At 40.7% G+C, this 19038-nt stretch overlaps 1 protein-coding gene across 1 annotated transcript; it reads right to left on the reverse strand.

The window, feature by feature from the left end:
• Positions 1-16975: 16975 nt before the first annotated feature.
• On the reverse strand, positions 16976-18327 carry SMIM9 (small integral membrane protein 9). Its single transcript, XM_024564356.1, has 2 exons — positions 18186-18327; positions 16976-17109 (listed from the first exon to the last, which is right to left on the reverse strand). The coding sequence occupies exons 1-2, from the start codon at positions 18325-18327 to the stop codon at positions 16976-16978; spliced, it is 276 nt and encodes a 91-aa protein (XP_024420124.1).
• Between the last annotated feature and the right edge of the window lie 711 nt (positions 18328-19038).

Consider the following 19038-nt stretch of genomic DNA (forward strand, 5'->3'; position numbering starts at 1 on the left):
CGTGTTTGTGTTTTGGAAGACTCAGTTTTATGAAGATGTCAGTTTCCCCTAAATTGACCTGTGGATTCAATGCAATTCCAATAAAAAAATCTCAACAACTGTGTTCTGTGAAACTTGACCACCTAATTTTAAAACATGTGTGGAGTTGTAAACAAGAAGAATAGTCAAAGCCTCCCAGAGGAAGAAGGTGGGAAGACCTGCCTTCCAGATAGCAAGACCTGTAATAAAACTATGGCAACTAAGAGAGTGTGGTATAGGTACAGACATAGACATATAGACCAGTGGAAGAGAAAAGAGACTAGAAGCAGATTTATGCACATTTAGACCCTTCATAACATGACGGGTGGCACTGCAGAACAGTAGGGAAGAGACAGACTTGCACTAAGTGGTACCGGACATATTGGGGAGCCATATTATCAAAACAGAAACCGAAGCTGGTTAGAGGTGAAGGCAAACACTTTATGCAAACAACTACAGTAGGAAGAAGTTCAGAGAGGGTGACTCCTTGAGCAAAATTTAGTGACATTTTTTATTGAGGCAAAGCTCAAGGTGGAATGGTACTGGGAAAGCAAGTTGTCTGACTCAGAGGATAGATAGTTTTTTTCAACATTCCCATGCCTTTTCTGGTCAGTCAGTTCCAGTTTAAGGCACTCATTGCTCAGAATCTGGTTTTCTTCCTCAGAATTTATTGCTTCTGGGAATTTGTTGCAAGTATCTGCTTTTCTCAATTCCTAGAACTTCCTTTAGGCACAGAAGTTCAGTTCGAAGTTCATAAGTAAAAAGATAGCTTCTCAGAATATTATTGCGTTGGCCAAAAAGTTTGTTTTTTCTCTGTAAGATAGCTCTAGTAGTGCTTAGTTTTCTTTAACTTCACTCAAAAACAATTTTGTTAGATTGTATTGTGACAGCTGTCATATCAGCATGCATTTTAAAAAAACATCAAAATTGTTGAATTTTTGTGTAGTCATTTTAGTACTGCAGATGGAAGAAAATAAGCAACATTTTTGGCATATTTGCTTTATTATTTCAAGAAAGGTAAAAGTGAAACTGAAATGCAAAAAAAAAATGATTTGTGCAGTTTATGGAGAAGGTGTTGTGACTGATCAAATGTGTCAAAACTGGTTTGCAAAGTTTCGAAGTTTTGTGCTGGAGATTTCTCACTGGATGATGCTCCATGGTTGGGTAGATCAGTTGAAGTTGATGGCGATCAAATCAAGACAGTGATTGAGATCTATCAATGTTATACCATGCAGGAGATAGCCAACATACTCAAAATATCCAGATCAATAATGTTATTGGTGAAAATGAAAAAATATGTCTTTTATTTTATGGAAAAAACTAAACAAACTTCTTGGCCAACCCAATAAAAAAATAAAGGCAGACTCTACCTCACACCATACAGAAGTTAATTCAGAGTAGCTTAAGGACCTAAATATGAAAGGCAAAACTACAAAGCTGTTAGAAGACAGTACAGGAGGAGAGGTGGGAGGTGGGAACTGTTTGAAAGAAGGTGAAGGGATTAGTCAAGGAACATATATGCAGGGCCCATGGACATGGACAACGGGGTGGGGATTGACTGTGGGAGTGGGGGTGGGCTTAGCACAGGGGGTGAAGGGGGAAATAATTGAAACAACTAACGGCATAAACAATAAAACATATAAACAAATAAGACAATATAGGAGACTTCCTTGGGGTAGAAAAGGATTTCTTAAAAGGACAGCAAAAACACTAACAGAAAAATGATCACCAAATTTGACTACATTAAATTAAGTACTTCCACTCATCAAAATATATCATATCAAGAGTGAAAATACAATCCTCAAACTGGGAGAATATATTTTCCATAGCTATAGCCCACAAAACATTAGTATACAGAATATGTAAAGAATTCTGACAATTGTAACTGAATAAAAATTAAAAATTAAAAAAATAAAACACACACAAATAATAAAAAATAAATTATACCTCTATAAAGCTGTTTTTAAAAAAGAATTCTTACTGATTGATAAGGCATAAATGAAACTACAATTCAGAAAAAAGGACAAAATTCATTAACAGGAATTGTATAAAAGAGAAAGACAAATGATCCATAAATACAAGAAAAAATCTTCAATCTCATCAGTTATCAGGGAAATGCAAAGTAAGAAAACAGTAAGATACAATTTCTCATCCATAAGATTGGCAAAAAATTAAAAGACCGATGGTACTGCATTTCCTCAAGGATATGGGGTAATGGGAACATTGCACTCCAACTCGTAGTAGGAGTACGAATTGGTGCAATCGCTTTGGGAATCTCTGGCATCGTATAACGCAGTAAAACGTGCACTTACACTTTGACTCAGCAAGTTAATCACAGTCGGTATTCTTTAGAGAAATTCTTGCATGTGGTGTACTATCATACCGGCAATAATATTTATAGAAGCTTTATTTAGAATAGAAAAAACCCAGAAACAATCCAAATGTCCTTCTACAGTTGATGGTCTGAATAAGTAGAGCTCTTTTCACACAATAAGATGTTACACAGAATGGATGAAAACGGGCTAACTACTACTGCAAGCATCAACATGGATGGATCTGAAAACATAAAGCAAGTAAAAGGAGAAAACCTCAGAAGAATACACATACATGTCAGTTTTTATGAAGTTTAAAAACAGACAAGGTGCCCTGGCTGGTGTAGCTCAGTGGATTGAGCGCGAGCCTGCAAACCAAAGGGTCGCTGGTTTGATTCCCAGTCAGGGCACATGCCTGGGTTGCGGGCCTGGTCCCCAGTTGGGGACACGTAAGAGGCAACCACACATTGATGTTCCTCTACCTCTCTTTCTCCTTCCCTTCCCCTCTCTCTAAATATAAATAAATAAAATCTTTTAAAAAACCAGACAAGGCAATAGCCTTGTTGGGACACAGGTCAGAGGTTACATTAAGGGTGAGGAGGACGATGAATTTGTTTACTTTGTGGTAATGCTTAGAGCTGAAGGCTTATTATGATCTGTGCTCTTTTCTGTACGTGCATTATCTTTCAAAAAAGAAGTTTAAAAATTTGGGGGCATCAAACCTAGGGATACCTCAAGAATTTAAAAAGTACAGGAAAAATTAAATATATATTGCCAAATATAATAGGCAAAAATATAAAGAAAACCAAGGAAATAACACAATGTTCAGGAAAGTAGGAGGAGGGAGGCCTGTGAGCTTAAAGTGTAAATTGGTACAACCATGATGTGGAACAATATAAAAAAACATAAAATAGTCATAGCCTATAACACAACAATTCCACATTCAGCAAATTAAGGAACTTGGACAAGATATAAAACCTATAAAGTGGTGCGTAAGGATGCTGATCAAATTGTTGTTTGTGTAGCAGAGTCATAAATGCTACTAACACTGAAACTTGGATGTTCAGAAAAAATGCAGCTCTTCTGTTTTATTGTAATTTATGACTTCCCAAGCTCCTGCCTGCTGGTTCTTGGGGAAAAATTTGAGTTTATGTCCAATCCCATTTAAAGCTCAGTGTAAGGTGATAAATTAAACAGTCATTTCAGGTTTGATAAGAATGATGGTGTCCTGACATGTGGGGGTGTGGGACAAAGGATGAGTGGCTTTTACTATTCTTTGCAGTGAAATTGACCCCCTTGTCTCAGCTTGCAAGTGTGAACTGGCACCCATGGGTGTCCACAGGGATGTAGCTTATCCTTCTGTCCCTCCCGCCCCGCTTGGCCTCTAGGGCAGCCCGTGGTCTTTCAGTTTGAACAATGCTCCCGCTAGCCTCTGTCAGGCCTCCTGCCTAGCTTTGGTGTAGTCTTTTGTTTTTTAAAGATTTTATTTATTTATTTTGCAGGGAGGGAGAGAGGGAGGGAATTATCAACGTGTGATTGCCTCTTGCATGTCCCCTACTGGGGACCTGGCCCTCAACCCAGGCATGTGTCCTGACTGGGAACCGAACTGACGATCCCTTGGTTTGCAGGCTGGCACTCAATCCACTGAGCCACACCAGCCAGGGCTGGTGTAGTCTTAACCAAATTCACTTTGCCACTGAACAAGCCAAGTGACTGGCAGCTGGCTGGATCTGACCTCAGTATGCATTATAATATGACCTCAGGCTTTCTTTCTCTTTACATTTTCCATGTAGTAAACTCCTAATCTCCTGTAGTTTATCAGCCCGATAAATGACTACACATCCTTTCACTTCCTCAGGTCAAAAGCCTGAGAGGCATCCCTGGAGCCTCACTCTTCCCTATACCTCATGCTCCCCATAAGCAAATTCTTCTGGCTTTCTTCACAATATCTCCAGAATCTGACACTTCCTGTAACTCTGTTGCTCCCCACCTGAGTCCAAACAAAATCATCTCTCACCTGGATCTTGGTAAAGCATCCCCACTGGTCTCCCTGCTTCTTTCCTCACTCCCCTACATTCTCAGCATGGCAGCTGAAATGACCCTTTAAAAATAACTATCAAATTATGTCCCTTCTCTGCTCTAAACCATCTAGTGGTTCCCTTATTGTCCCCAAGAAGAGCCCAAATTCTTTCAATGGCCCACAAGGCTCTATTCTGCCCCTTGCTGACTCCGGTTTCTTTGCTGCTACTTGAATATACCAGGAGTGCTCTCATCCCAGCACCTGTGCTCTGCTGCATATTCTGCCTGGAACACCTAGTGTTGCTGTTTGAATACTCTGAATCCTTCCACTAGCACAGACGCTCCACAAGAGCCAGGATTAATCTGTTTCGCTGCCTGCCCAGAATAGTGCCTGGCTCATGGTAGGTGTTCAGTAAGTGTCCACTGAGTGAATGACTTCAAATGCAGAACAGCAAAGGGGAAATACAAATTAATAATTTATAAAACTATTACCTGAATTATATTTATAATAGTGAAAAAGTAGAACCATCTTAAACACAGTCACGCACTGCTGAAGGATGATATTTCTGAGAAATGTGTCTTTAGGTGGGTGCATTGTTATGCAAATGTCATAGAGTACATGTACACAAACCTAGATGGTACAGCCTACCGCACACCTAGGCTATATGGTATAGCCTATTGCTCCTAGGGTACAAGCCAGTACAGCATGTTACAGTACAAAACAACACAAGATTAAATCAAGCACAAGAGAAAATGATGCAATCAAGAGACAAGATGTATAAGGCTCCTGCTGATATGGTACAACATGCTGTCTTACAGAAAACTTTTTAAAAAATATATTTTATTGATTATGTTATTACAGTTGTCCCATTTTTTCTCCCCTTTATTCTCCTTGGCCCTGCACCTGCCCTATCACCAGCATTCCCCCACCTTAGTTCATGTCCATGGGTCGTACATATGAGTTCTTTGGCTTCTCCATTTCCCATACTATTCTTAACCTTCCCCTGTCTATTTTGTACTTACCAATTATGCTTCTTATTCCTTGTACCCTTTCCCCCATTCTCCCCTTTCCCCCTCCCCACTGATAACCCTCCATGTGAGCTCCATTTCTGTGGTTCTGTTCTTGCTCTAGTTGTTTGCTTAGTTTGTTTTTGTTTTAGGTTCAGTTGTTAATAACTGTGAGTTTGTTGTCATTGTACTGTTCATATTTTTGATCATCTTCTTTTTCTTAGATAAGTCCCTTTAACATTTTATATAATAAAGACTTAGTGATGATGAACTCCTTTAACTTGACCTTATTTGCGAAGCACTTTATCTGCCCTTCCATTCTAAATGATAGTTTTGCTGGAAAGAGTAATCTTGGATGTAGGTCCTTGCCTTTCATAACTTTGAATACTTCTTTGCAGCCCTTTCATGCCTTGTAAGGTTTCTTTTGAGAAATCAGCTGATAGTCTTATGGGAACTTTTTTGTAAGTAACTGTCTCCTTTTCTCTTGCTGCTTTTAAGATTCCCTCCTTATCTTTAATCTTGGGTAACTTAATTATGATGTGCCTCTGTGTGTGCTTCCTTGGGTCCAGCTTGTTTGGGACTCTCTGAGCTTCCTGGACTTCCTAGAAGTCTATTTCCTTTGCCAGATTAGGGAAGTTCTCTTTCATTATTTGTTCAAATAAGTTTTCCATTTCTTGCTCTTGCTCTTCTCCTGGCCCCCCTATGCTTCAGATGTAACGTTTAAGGTTGTCTCGGATGTTCCTAAGCCTCTCCTCATTTTTTTGAATTCTCATTTCTTCATTCTGTTCTGGTTGAATGTTTATTTCTTCCTTCTGCTCCAAACTGTTCATTTGAGTCCCAGTTTCCTTCCCATCTCTGTTGGTTCCCTGTGCATTTTCCTTTATTTCACTTTGCATAGCCTTCACTTCTTCCTCTATTTTGTTACCATACTCAACCATTTCTGTGACCATCCTCATTACCAGTGTTTTGAACTCTGTATCTGATAGGTTGGCTATCTCTTTATCACTTAGTTCTATTTTTGGAGCATTGGTCTGTTCTTTCATTTGGGCCATATTTTCATGCCTCTTACATTGTAAGGGGCAGAACCTTAGGTATTCACCAGGGCGGGGCAACCCAGGACGCTATGTTGTGATGCTGTGTGTGGGGGAGGGGTCCGAGAGGGAATAATGCTGGTTGCTGGACTCTCAGCAGGCTTCAGTCACTTCCCCTGCTACCCATAAGCAAATTGGGCCCTTGTGGTGCTGATTCCTGGGTGGGTAGTTTTGTGTATGTTCTAGTATCCTGTGGGTCTCTTCAACAAAGTCTTCTGTGAGGCTGGGAGTTTCTCCGACTGCCACTACACCCACAGATTTTTTCAGTCAGAGGTTTTGAGGCTTTACTTCCCCTGGTTGGAACCCTGGGTTGTGTGGCCTGTCTCACTCCTCATTTGTTCCTTCCAGTTTATCTGCATGAAAATGTGGGACTGCCTGGTCTGCCAGCCACCACCTCACCTACCCTGGTCCTCCAGCTGCTGCCTTGCCACAAGTCCTCTCCACCCCATCTGCCCATCTCTGCCCTCTTGCCAGTCTGGATGAATATTTCTCCTTTAACTCCTTGGTTGTCAGACTTCCATAGAGTTCAACTTTCTGGGAGTTCTTGTTATTATTTTTTTTTTTTTACTTTGTTGTCCTTCTTTTGGTTTGCGAGGAGGCAAAGTGTATCTCTCTATGCCCCCATGTTGGATAGACAGCCCAGAAAACTTGTTTATAAGTAGAAAGAGTACACTCAAAAGTAATGATATAAAGAAACCATACCCATCCAGACTGAGCTGACAAGATGGTGCCATATCTGAGACTCCATCACAGTGGCTAACCCTGTTTGACTGCCTTGGAGATCCCCAGAGACTCTGCCCTACCCAACCTCCGGGCCCACCCTAGCTGCTTTTCCACATGAATGGCTGGTCTTGGCTCCTGCTGCACAACCTCCTAAATCCTTTCAAACAAGCAACAGCTGGTCTCAGTGAGCCCCAGGCCAGCACTAGCAGCAGCCAGCCTAGATTCATAGCTTGGCTTCACCTGGGAATCTCCAAGCCCAGCAGCCATCTCACATTGCTTTATAGCTCAGGCAGGGTTCCCTAGGCAAAACACAGGTGGGGACTGACCTTGGTCTGCACCACCCAGGAAACCCCAGGACCAGCACACCCAGTGGGCAGCTACAGACCATGTTGGAGCACCACCACCCTGCCCCTGCACTGCTGATCCTCCGCACAGGGCAGAGGTTGGTGGTCAGTAGTCGTAGCCAATCCTTGCACCTGACTGTCCTAAGTAAATCCCTCCCATTGACCTAACAACAGCTATCAAGGTTCAACTACAAGAGGAGGATGTACTCAGCCTACATGGAGGGCACACTTCGAGTACCCAGCTTGGGTGATAGGGGAGGCTGTGCCTCTGCACCCTATAGAACACCTACTACAATAGGCCACACTACCAAGACAGGGAGCCAAAGTAGCTCTACTGAATACATAGAAACAAACACAAGGAGGCTGCCAAAATGAGGAGACAAAGAATCATGGCCCCAATGAAAGAACAGATCAAAAGTCCAGAAAAAGAACTAAACAAAAATGAAGATAAGCAATCTACCAGATGCAGAGTTCAAAACACTAGTTATAAGGATGTTCAAGGATCTTAGTGAGGACCTCAGCAGCAAAAGATGCAGTCCGAAATGAAGGATACACTAATTGAAATAGAGAACAGTTTACAGGGATACAACAGTAGAGTGGATGAAGCTGAGAATCAATCAGTGATTTGGTATATAAGGAAACAAAAACAACCAATGAGAACATCAAGAAGAGAAATGACTCCAAAAAATGAGGATAGTATAAGCAGCCTCTGGGACAACTTCAAGAGGTCCAATATTCACATCACACGGATGCCAGAAGGAGAAGAGAAATAGCGAGAAATAGCAAGAAATTAGAAATCTATTTGAAAAAATAATGAAAGAAAACTTCCCTAATTTGGTGAAGGAAATAGATATGCAAGTCCAGGAAGCACAGAGAGCCCCAAACTCGACCCAAAGATGGACCCAAAGAGGCCCACTCCAAGACACATCATAATTAAAATGCCAAAGTTTAAAGATAAAGGAGAATCTTAAAAGCAGCAAGAGAAAAGAAGTTAGTTACCTACCAGGGAGTTCCTATAAGAGTGTCAGCTGATTTCTCCAAAGAAACTTTGCAGGCTAGAAGGGATTGGCAAGAAATATTCAAAGTCATGAAAAGCAGAGACCTACAGCCAAAATTGCTCTATGCATCAAAGCTATTATTTAGAATCGAAGGGCAGATAAAAAGCTTCCTAGACAAGAAAAAACTAAAGGACTTGCTCATTGCCAAAACATTATATCATGAAATGTTAAAGGGACTTATTTAAGAAAAAGAACAGCTCTGGCTGGTGTGGCTCAGTGGATTGAGAGCCAGCTTGCAAACCAAAGGGTCATCAGTTCGATTCCCAGTCAGGGCACATGCCTGGGTTGTGGGCCAGGTCCCCAGTTGGTGTCATGTAAGAGAAAACCACACATTGATGTTTCTTTCCCTCTCTTTCTCCCTCCATTCCCCTGTCTGTTAAAATAAATAAATAAAATCTTATAAAAAAGAAAAAGAAGACCAAAACTATGAACAATAAAATGGCAAAAAATACATATCCATCAAAAATTGAATCTAAAAAACAAACTAAGCAAACAAGAAGAACAGAGACAGAATCATGGATACAGAGAGCATTTTGATGGTTGCCTGATGGGAGTGTGGTGTTGGGGAATGGGCGAAGAGGTGAGGGGATTAAGAAGTACAAATAGGCAGTTACAGAATAGCCATGAGGATGTAAAGTACAGTATAGGAAATGGAGTAGCCATTAAGAACTTATATGCATGATCCATGGATATGAACAATGGTGTGGGGATTTCATGAGGGAGTGTGAGGCACTGGTTGAAGGGGGCAAAGGGAAAAATTAGGACAACTGTAATAGCATAATCAATAAAATATAATTTTAAAAAGTAATGATGAAATTTATGGTATAGTAAATACGTAATCCAGTAACATGGCTGTTTATTATTATTATCAAATATTATGTACTGTACATAATGGTATGTACTATACTTTTATACAACTGGAAGCATAGTAAGTTCATTTACACCAGCATCACCACAAACACATGAGTAGTGCACTGTGCTAGGATGTTAGGACCGCTACCTTGTCACTAGGTGATAGGAACTTTTCAGGTCCATTATAATCTTATGGGCCCACTGTCATATATGCTGTCTGTCATTGACAGAAACATTATTATATGGGGTGTTGCTATAATTAGTATTATATGCAGAGTGGTTAAATGACTTATGTCATACCCACTGCAAAGACTACTACACAACACTAAAATTATGTAGGCACGTATTTACTGACATGGAAATTTATCCATGATGTCATAGTGAAGAAAAAGTAAGCTACAAAAGAGCATGCATTGTATGTTATTTGGTAAAAGAAAAAGCATCTATGTGAATGAGTTACTGTGACTGTGTGTGCATCAGCATTTCTCAATCCCATGTTCAAATTTATTTTGGAAATTCTGCACATTATGTCCTCTCCTGGAGATTCATATTAGTCTTTAAAGGCTCTTAGAGGTCCTAGAACAAAGAAACAAAATAGAAACAGACTCATAGATCCAGAGAACAGACTGACAGCTGTGAGACAGGAGGGGGTTGGAGGCTGGGTGAAAAAGATGAAGGGATTAAGCAAAAAAAGAAAATCTCATAGACAAAGGCAACAGTATGGTGATTACCAGAGGGAAAGGGGGGTGGGGGAGGTAGAAGAGGATAAGAGAGATAAATAGTGATGGAAGGAGATTTGACTTGGGGTAGTGAACCCACACTCTAATATGCAGACAACGTATTATAGAATTGTATACCTGAAACCCATATAATTTTGTTAACCAGTCACCCCAATAAATTCAATAAAAAAGAACCATGCTTAAATTTGTTTAATCCAGCATCTTTCAAAACTTAATTGACCACAGAGCGCCTATTGTCTCATAACACTTATTAAAACAGAAATGTTGTTTCATAGAACAGATTTTGGAAAACTGGTAATATAAGCATAGAAAAGTTTGAAAGGAGATACACCACAATGTTAACAACGTTTATTTCTGGGCTCTGTGCTATGGGTACTCTTTCTTCTTTCTGTATTTTATGAAAAAACTTTACAAAAAGTATGTATTACTTCTATAATCAACACAGTAATAAGACTATTCCCATTTTTCAATTGCATATTTTAAAAGAGATAATAAGGCAACAATAGTCTCAGATAAAGACAATTTAATTTTAACTAATAGATATTTCTTTATTGTAAGCACATTCTCCACTCTCTTGGAATCCATCAAATTGAACTCCATGTTAGTCCAACTGAATCTTCTAGTACTTCATTAGTCTGGTTCACCTACAAGAATACTGGGAAAGGAAGAGAAAATAATGAGTGCTGAACAAAATTTAAATTCCTATACACTCTCCTGGTTTGCAGAGTTACTTTGTCATTACATCACCTTTTCCAAGATAGGATTTTAGACAGCTTCTTGTCTATAAACCACATGATTTTATATGAACAAAATGCTTTGATGCCTTGAGAAAATGAGTAAGAATGTGTTTCTGGTACGGTTGGGATTTGAGGTAGAGGTAGAAGTATGGTCAGACAGTTTCTCTTCTTCTTTTTTTAAAATCTTCACCCGAGGACATGTTTATTGATTTTAGAGAGAGAGGAAGGGAGGAAGAGAAAGAGGAAGAGAAACATGATGTGAGAGAGAAACATCTATTGGTTGCTTCTTGGAGGCATGTGCCCTGACTGGGAATCAAACACGCGACCTTTTGGTTTATGGGACGATGCTCCAAGCAACTGAGCCACACAGGGCAGGGCTTTGCTTTTGCTTTTAAAGTATCTTTTGAAAAATGTACTAATCAAACAATACAGATTATTGTGGAAAGATTAGAAAGTACAGATAGACAAAAATAAACATGAAATTAAATAACAACAATAGTAATAATTAAAACCACCTATTCACTACCAGAAGGAGATAAACAATACCTAATATTTTGGTAAAGTCCTTAAAGGCTTTTCTCCCATACATATAGTTTTTAATAACAAATTGGATTAAATTGTATATCCTCTGTTATAATCTGATTTTTTTTGTACTCAACAATGTTTCATGAGTATGAAACAATGTTCCATGTAATTGTCCCTCTACAACAATGTTTTGGTTACTATATAGTACTCATTGTATGAACTTATTGTATGCTTTCTTTAACCAACCAATGGACATTTATTTTTTCACTATTATGAACAGTACCAAAAATTCCTTATACATGTATCTTTGCATACTTGGTGGTGCCAGTCAGTCCCCCTGATTACCACTGGAGTGCCAAGAGGCTTCCACGTTGATTTCCTCAGGTAATCAGCAGCTGGATTAAGCCTTCATTACAGCTACAGCTAATAGTGTATTGGTGAGTACAGAGGATGAAAGAAGAGGCACGGAGCAACTATTTGCAATCCTTGCTGTAAAATGCAGTAATAAAAAATCAACAACTATTATTGAGAGCCTATTATGTGCCCATTGCCAAGTGCTAATTTTTCCTGTGACTTGATGTGCCCTTTGTGACTGTAGGCTCAAATCCTCCTTTATTTCTGCAACATTTAAAAATTATACCTTGAAGTATTTTTTGTTATATTGTTTCGCTTTTCTTCTACGAAGAAATTGTCTCCTGCATCTATCATTTTTTTCTTGGATCTTACTTTCATTAAAATCTTTATCTCTATTTAATAGGGCTGGCTTTTTTGATCCTGTATTTCAAATCTCCTTTTATATTTTTTCATCAATGTCTTGTTTTGTTTTGCTATCTCTGGTCTGCCCTCTTGCCCCCAATGCCCTGATGTTTCTTTACTGGGCAGTTCGCTTGTTCCCGACAAGGACTTATTGAATTTTCTCCTCAGGTTAAGCCATCTACTTCAAAGAAGGAAGTACTACTTCTCTTGGCATGTTGCCTACTTTATCTGCACAGAAGCCTTTCTGGATGTGCATTTTAACCAATATTTCCAGTGTTTCTGATGCAGTTGGCCCACTGGCCATAGTTTGAGTAACAATGACTTAAAAGATACAGAATCAGATATATCTTGACTTTGAGTCCTGGCTTCTTTAGTTAGGAAATGCACTCTTCCTCTGTGTTTGGGAAGAAGAAACAGGATTGGTGAGCATATACCCAGTCTCTGTCAGTCTTTCTTACTGATTCCCTGATATCTATCTGTTCCACTCTTCCTTCCATACGCGGAACACAGCCAGGCTGCAGTGCACACAGAAACATGACACTGAGATCCCTGCCCCTGGAAAAGGCCTTGCTGCTGAGACTGCTGTCAACACACAGCCCCTAGCTGTTAGCAATTTTAGGGTTTGCCTCAGCTGTCAAGAGCTGCCTGTATTTCCCACATCCATTAATGAATCAAGGCATGGTTATAAAAGTCCAGCTATTTCAGCTGGACCTTTATATAATGTGGGGACAGCTCTGATGGGGTTGACCACGGCTTTGTTGAACTTGCAAGGCAGTTTAACTTCTCCCTTTCTCCCCCTACCCTCCACAGGCATTGATCACTGATAATACCCTGCATAGCAAACTCCTCTCACTATCTGCTTCCAGAACACCTGGCTTGTGGCACAACATTTCCCCAAGACTCAAATCCATTCCTTACTGTGTCCAGCTCAAAGTCCAGAGCATCTGGGTGATGTTTGCTTCTCTCAAATCTGGGTGTAGCTTTTCTTGGTTAAGTGACCTATGAACTGAAACATGCTATCTGCCCCTGATTTCCACACCCCATATATGGTGGTTGGCACAGGAAGAGGATAACCACCATAAACATTTCCATATGGAAAGAGGAAGAATGGAAGACACAGCAGTCACTGCTCTGGAATTATCCTAGAATCCTGCTGGGCAGACATTGATTAGGCCAGGATCTTGCCTAGGAGTTCCCTGGCCCATTGCCCATCCTCTGTGAGGCCCTTCCTGTCCATTATTGTCTATGACTGCATCTGAAGCCAGTGTTGGGGAGCAAGCCCTCCTAGGAGCCTTCAAACCTGTGTTCAAATACTGTTTTAAGCCTCAAACAGTGAATTGCTCATTTCGTTTTGGTTTATGGTTTCTTTAGCAATAAGCTTCTCAAAAACTTCTGACTTCTATTTGGCTCCAATCAGTTCTATGTACCAGTAACTGTACCTAAGGTTGTTTCATAGATGCAGTTCTTGATCCTGTGACCATTTTGAGGTTCTTAGGAGTCATAGGTGGAGACACCACACCCTTCATCTAATCTTTGCTCTCAGCTACTTTATTACATTGCAAAGTCTGAACAGTCCTTTACTACACAAAACCTTCTTTAATCCCATCACCCACTTTTATAGGTTCCCACACTTGAACTGTCTCCCACCATAGCGCTGATCAACAGTCTGTAATTATTTCTCTGTCTCTCCAGCAACCAGGACTGAGACAGTCAGGTAGTTATCTCTTGGTAAGTACTGATTGAACTAATGAAATTTATGCTTTTGTAGCTATACTTAAATATATTGTCAACTATTTCAGGAATCTCTTTGGCTTCATGTGATTTATGTAGATCAGTGATTTTCAACCTTTTCTATCTCATGGCACACATAAACTAATTGCTAAAATTCTGTGGCACACCAAAAATATGTATTTTTGCCTATTTGACCAAAAATTAAGTATAATTTTGATTCATTCACACCAGACTGCTATTGTGTTAGCTGTTGTCATATTTTATTTGACACTCTAAGGAAAAGGAGGTCAGTGCCCCTGACTAAGTAGTCAGGTATTGCATGTTTAAAGATTTGGTTCGAGGAGTCCCAGCTCCACACCAGGACCCACGACCTAGGGTTCCAGTGCCAGGAAGATAAGTGCCCTCAACTTCTGGCTTCAAACACCAGCAGGGATTGAGTCAGTGTAAGAAACTTCTGGAGTCCCAAGCAGTTCCTCTTAAAGAACCCACACATGGGCTTACTCAGACTTACTCCTTCTGAGCTCCAGCACCAAGGTAGTAGCTTGAAAGTCACCAGTGGTGCACAGGGAGAAACTGAAGTGTCTGGCATCAAGGCAAGCAGAGGCCATTGTCCCTTTTCTGAACCCTTTCCACAGAGCCACAGAGCTCTGGTGCCGTATCTGAGACTCCATCAACCTGGCTAACACTGTATGCCCTACCCTGTAGATCCCAGAGACTCTGTCCCACCCAACCTACTGGCTCACCCAAGCTGTTAACAGTGGATTTTCCATATGAATGGCTGGTCTTAGCTCATGCTTCACAACTTACTAAATCCTCTCAAACAAGCAACAGCCAGCTTCAGTGAGCCCCTAGCCCCTGTACTTCTTGCTAAGTGGCCCCAGGCCCAGCACTAGCAGCAGCTAGCCTAGATTCACACCTTGACTTCACCTGGGAATCTCCAAGCCCAGTACAAGTAGCAGCCATCTCAGATTGCTTTATACCTTAGGCAGGGTGGTCCTGGGAAAAACACAGGTGGGGGCTGACCTTGGCCTGCACCACCTAGGAAACCCCAGAGCCTGCATGCCCAGTGGACAGCTACAGACCACGTCGGAGCACCACCACCCTGCCCCTGCACAGCTGATCCTCCTTGGAGGGTGGAGGCTGGTGGTCAGTGTTCACAGCCAGTCCTTACAGCTGAATGGCTCAGATAAATCCCCCCCATTGATGTGCCAACAGCAACCAAGGCTCAACTACAAGAGGAGAGTATACTCAGCCCGCATGAAGGGTGCACCTCAAGTACCCAGCTTGGGTGATAGGGGAGGCTCTGCCATTGCACCCTATAGAACACCTACTACATTAGGCCATACTACCAAGACAGGGAGTCATAGCAACTCTACCTAATACATAGAAACAAGCACAGGGAAGCTGCTACAACAAGAAGACAAAGAAACACGGTCAAAATGGAAGAACAGATCAAAACTCCAGAGAAAGAACTAAACAAAATGGAGATAAGCAATCTACCAGATGCAGAGTTCAAAACACCAGTTATAAGGATGCTCAAGGAACTTAGTGAGGACCTCAACAGCATAAAAAGACCCAGTCAGAAATGAAGGGTACACTAGTTGAAATAAAGAACAATTTATAGTGATACAATAGTAGAGTGGATGAAACTGAGAATCAAGTCATTGATTTGGAACATAAGGAAGCAGAAAACAACCAATGAGAACAACAAGAAGAGAAATGACTCCAGAAAATGAGGATAGTATAAGCAGCCTCTAGGACAACTTCAAGAGGTCCAATATTCACATCACACGGATGCCAGAAGGAGAAGAGAAATAGCAAGAAACTGGAAATCTATTTGAAAAAATAATGAAAGAAAACTTCCTTAATTTGGTGAAAGAAATAGACATGCAAGTCCAGGAAGCACAGAGTCCCATACAAGATGGACCCAAAGAGGCCCACTCCAAGACACATCATAATTAAAATGCCAAAGGTTAAAGATAAAGGAGAATCTTAAAAGCAGCAAGAGAAAAGAAGTTAGTTACCTACCAGGGAGTTCCTATAAGAGTGTCAGCTGATTTCTCCAAAGAAACTTTGCAGGCTAGAAGGGATTGGCAAGAAATATTCAAAGTCATGAAAAGCAGAGACCTACAGCCAAAATTGCTCTATGCATCAAAGCTATTATTTAGAATTGAAGGGCAGACAAAGAACTTCGCAGACAAGAAAAAAAAACTGAAGGAACTTATTATATGAAATGTTAAAGGGACTCACTTAAGAAAAAGAAGTCCAAAACCATGAGCAATAAAATGGCAAAAAATTCATATCCATCAAAAGTCGAATCTAAAAAACAAACTAAGCAAACAAGAACAGAAACAGAATCATGGATAAGGAGAGCATTTTGATGGTTGCCAGGTGGGAGGGAGGTGGGAAGAAGGGGAGGAAGTGGTGGGGGAATTAAGAAGTACAAAGAGGTAGTTACAGAATAGCCATGGGGATGTAAAGTACAGTATAGGAAATGGAGTAGCCAAGGGACCAATACACATGACCCACTGACATGAACAAACTGAGGGGATTGCCTGCAGGAGAGGGGGTGCTGGGTGGAGGGGAGCAAAGGGGTAAAAATTGGGTCAACTGTAAGAGCATAATCAATAAAATATAATTAAAAATAGAAATAAAAATTCTTCTGTCACACCAGTTGAAAATCGCTGATGTAGGTAAATAGTTTGGTAAATTTTCAGGCAATTGATAAAACAGTTAATTATGTATTCTTTGGTTCCTAAAGCAAAGGGAAGGAAAGTTAGGAGTTAATGAAGTTAGTAAAAAAAAAAAGAGCAGTTGCAAATACTGGTTATTAAATGTCACCTGTAAGTCATTGGTAATGGACAGAGCAGGTTGGAGGAAAGAAAGAAAGTAGAGGAGATGTTTTAAAAGACGGTTGCATGGCCTTTCAGAGTTTTGGTCCCAGAATCACTTTTCTTAAAATTTTCCCTAATTACTGTTGTGCTGGCTGGTGTGGAACCTGATTTTTCCTATCTGTTCCTCAGGTTCCCTCTCTCCTCCCCTTTACTCATCCCACAACAGCTTACGTGAGGCAGCAGAGAATCCCCAGTAGTGCTGTGCTGACAACAAAAGCAAAAATGGCTGCTGGAGGTATGGAACTTTTGAAGAGATCCCACAAGTAATCTCTGAAGTTACTCTGCCAGGACCTGTGGTTTTCTGTAGAAAGAGCATAAAGTTTCATTAAGGATAGGTCAAGTAAATGATGAGGCTGGGATTTCAACCCTGGTTCAAGGTCAAATTATTGTCCTAGATATAATGCTCTTATAGTTGCCCAGAACCTATATTCTTATGTACTCTGTTGTGCTTCCTCTAAAATGTTCAAGGGGCACATATTAAAGAAAAAAAGGTATCCTCAGATGGATATAATCTTTGCCTTCTCATGAGTCAAATAGGAACAATAAGCTCTGCCCTAGATAACTTAAGGGCTTACTTGAGGTCTTGGTGAATAAATGGGGCACTCTGTGAAAGAGGAGCAAAAATTAATAAGTAATGTGTTGTTTCCTGGAGTGTTTGGGAGTTCTGCAGGAGACTGAAGGTAGTGAGTGTTTCATGAAGAGAAAGGAGAAGGCCACCAGACCCAGGAGCATCCTGAGTGGGAAGGTGCCAGGGCAACTGGCGAAGGAACTTTAGAGGGAGTCTGCCAATTAAGGTAAGGCTAGAGATATTGGCTCTTTTCTTTAGGAAATGGGGAAGGAAGGAGTGGATACCATGATTTAATCCTAAGGAAAGAGGCAGGGAAAACAAAAGTGTCTCTGGTGTGGAGTCAAGAAGGTTCACCACTCACCAGCAAGACAGTTTCCAGAGTCGGACCTCTGGAAAGGGTCTGAGCAGCAAATGTGCATGTTGGAAGCTGGGCTTTGGGAGCACCTAAGCCGGATCAGTGGTCATCAGGTTTCCCTTAAATTCACTTCCGTTATCAAATGTTCCCTGACCGCTCCACCAAAACAATTTAAAATTATCCTTTTGTCTTGGGGGAGTATTTGTTATATTCCATGGGAAGTTGGCATCTATGGCTTTGGTGGTCCGCCTGTGAACTTGTAATTCATGTCATTTAGCAAAGGGCTTAGTGCATAGTAGAAGGGTTAGTGCTTGTTGAACTAATCTGAACCAAATCCTGATCATTTGCTTTCCTGTGAACATGATTTTTAAATACAAAATCAGTTTTTCCTGACCCGAGACATGTATGCTATCCCTTTGGAAGATAGGAACATTTGTTGTAACAGCAAACACACCCCTTGAGCGTGGTTTCAATCCTGCTTTGTCTTGTATTCCAAAGGCAGATGAAGGTAACACAGAGGAAACTACAGTTTCCAGTAAGAGGCAAGTCAGAGAGCATAGCAGAAATCCAATGCTCAGCAGCTTCTGGGGTTCCATGGGTTCCCCTGAGGGTTACTCAGCTGTACTCGCTCAGCCAAAGGGAGATGGATTTTTTCTTGGCTCTTTCCAAGGCAGCTTTGTCTGAAAAGTTAGAAAATGGTGGGTTAGTTTTTATAGCAAGAAACTTCTTACCTGTCACGAACACAAGAATAATTCACAGATGACAATACTGAACTCTGAACACAGTCAGTTTCTCAACTAAAATGCATCCACCCTCCCAAAAGCAAAACAACTCAAAACAAAAATTTACTATGCTCTATCAGTCAGACAGCTGACATTCCTTTCTAAACTGCATCCCCTTCAGACGTCCCTATCTCAGTTAATGGAAATCATTTCAGTTGTTCAATCCAAAACACATGGTGTCATTTTTGACTCTTTTTTTTTTTTACTCCCACATCTTACCTATCAGAAAAGCCTGGTTTATTTATCTACAAAGTGTACTCATAATCCACCATCATTTCTGTCTCTCTGCTTCCATTCTCACTTCCCTTCAGCCTTCTCCACCGAGCAGCCAAAGAGATTTTGCTTTGTTGTAAGTCAGATTATGTTCTCTTTACTTCCCTGAGCTCACATCCTATTACCTCTTCTTGATCACTGTGACTGAGCCTCATTTGCTCTTGAACAAGCCAGATGTGTTTCCACCTTGAGGCTTACTCATTTGCTATTCTCTCTCCAAGGAATGCTTTTCCCCCAGATATTCTCATGACT

This window comes from Desmodus rotundus, chromosome X, assembly GCF_022682495.2.
Source record: "Desmodus rotundus isolate HL8 chromosome X, HLdesRot8A.1, whole genome shotgun sequence".
In the NCBI taxonomy this organism is placed as follows: domain Eukaryota; kingdom Metazoa; phylum Chordata; class Mammalia; order Chiroptera; family Phyllostomidae; genus Desmodus; species Desmodus rotundus.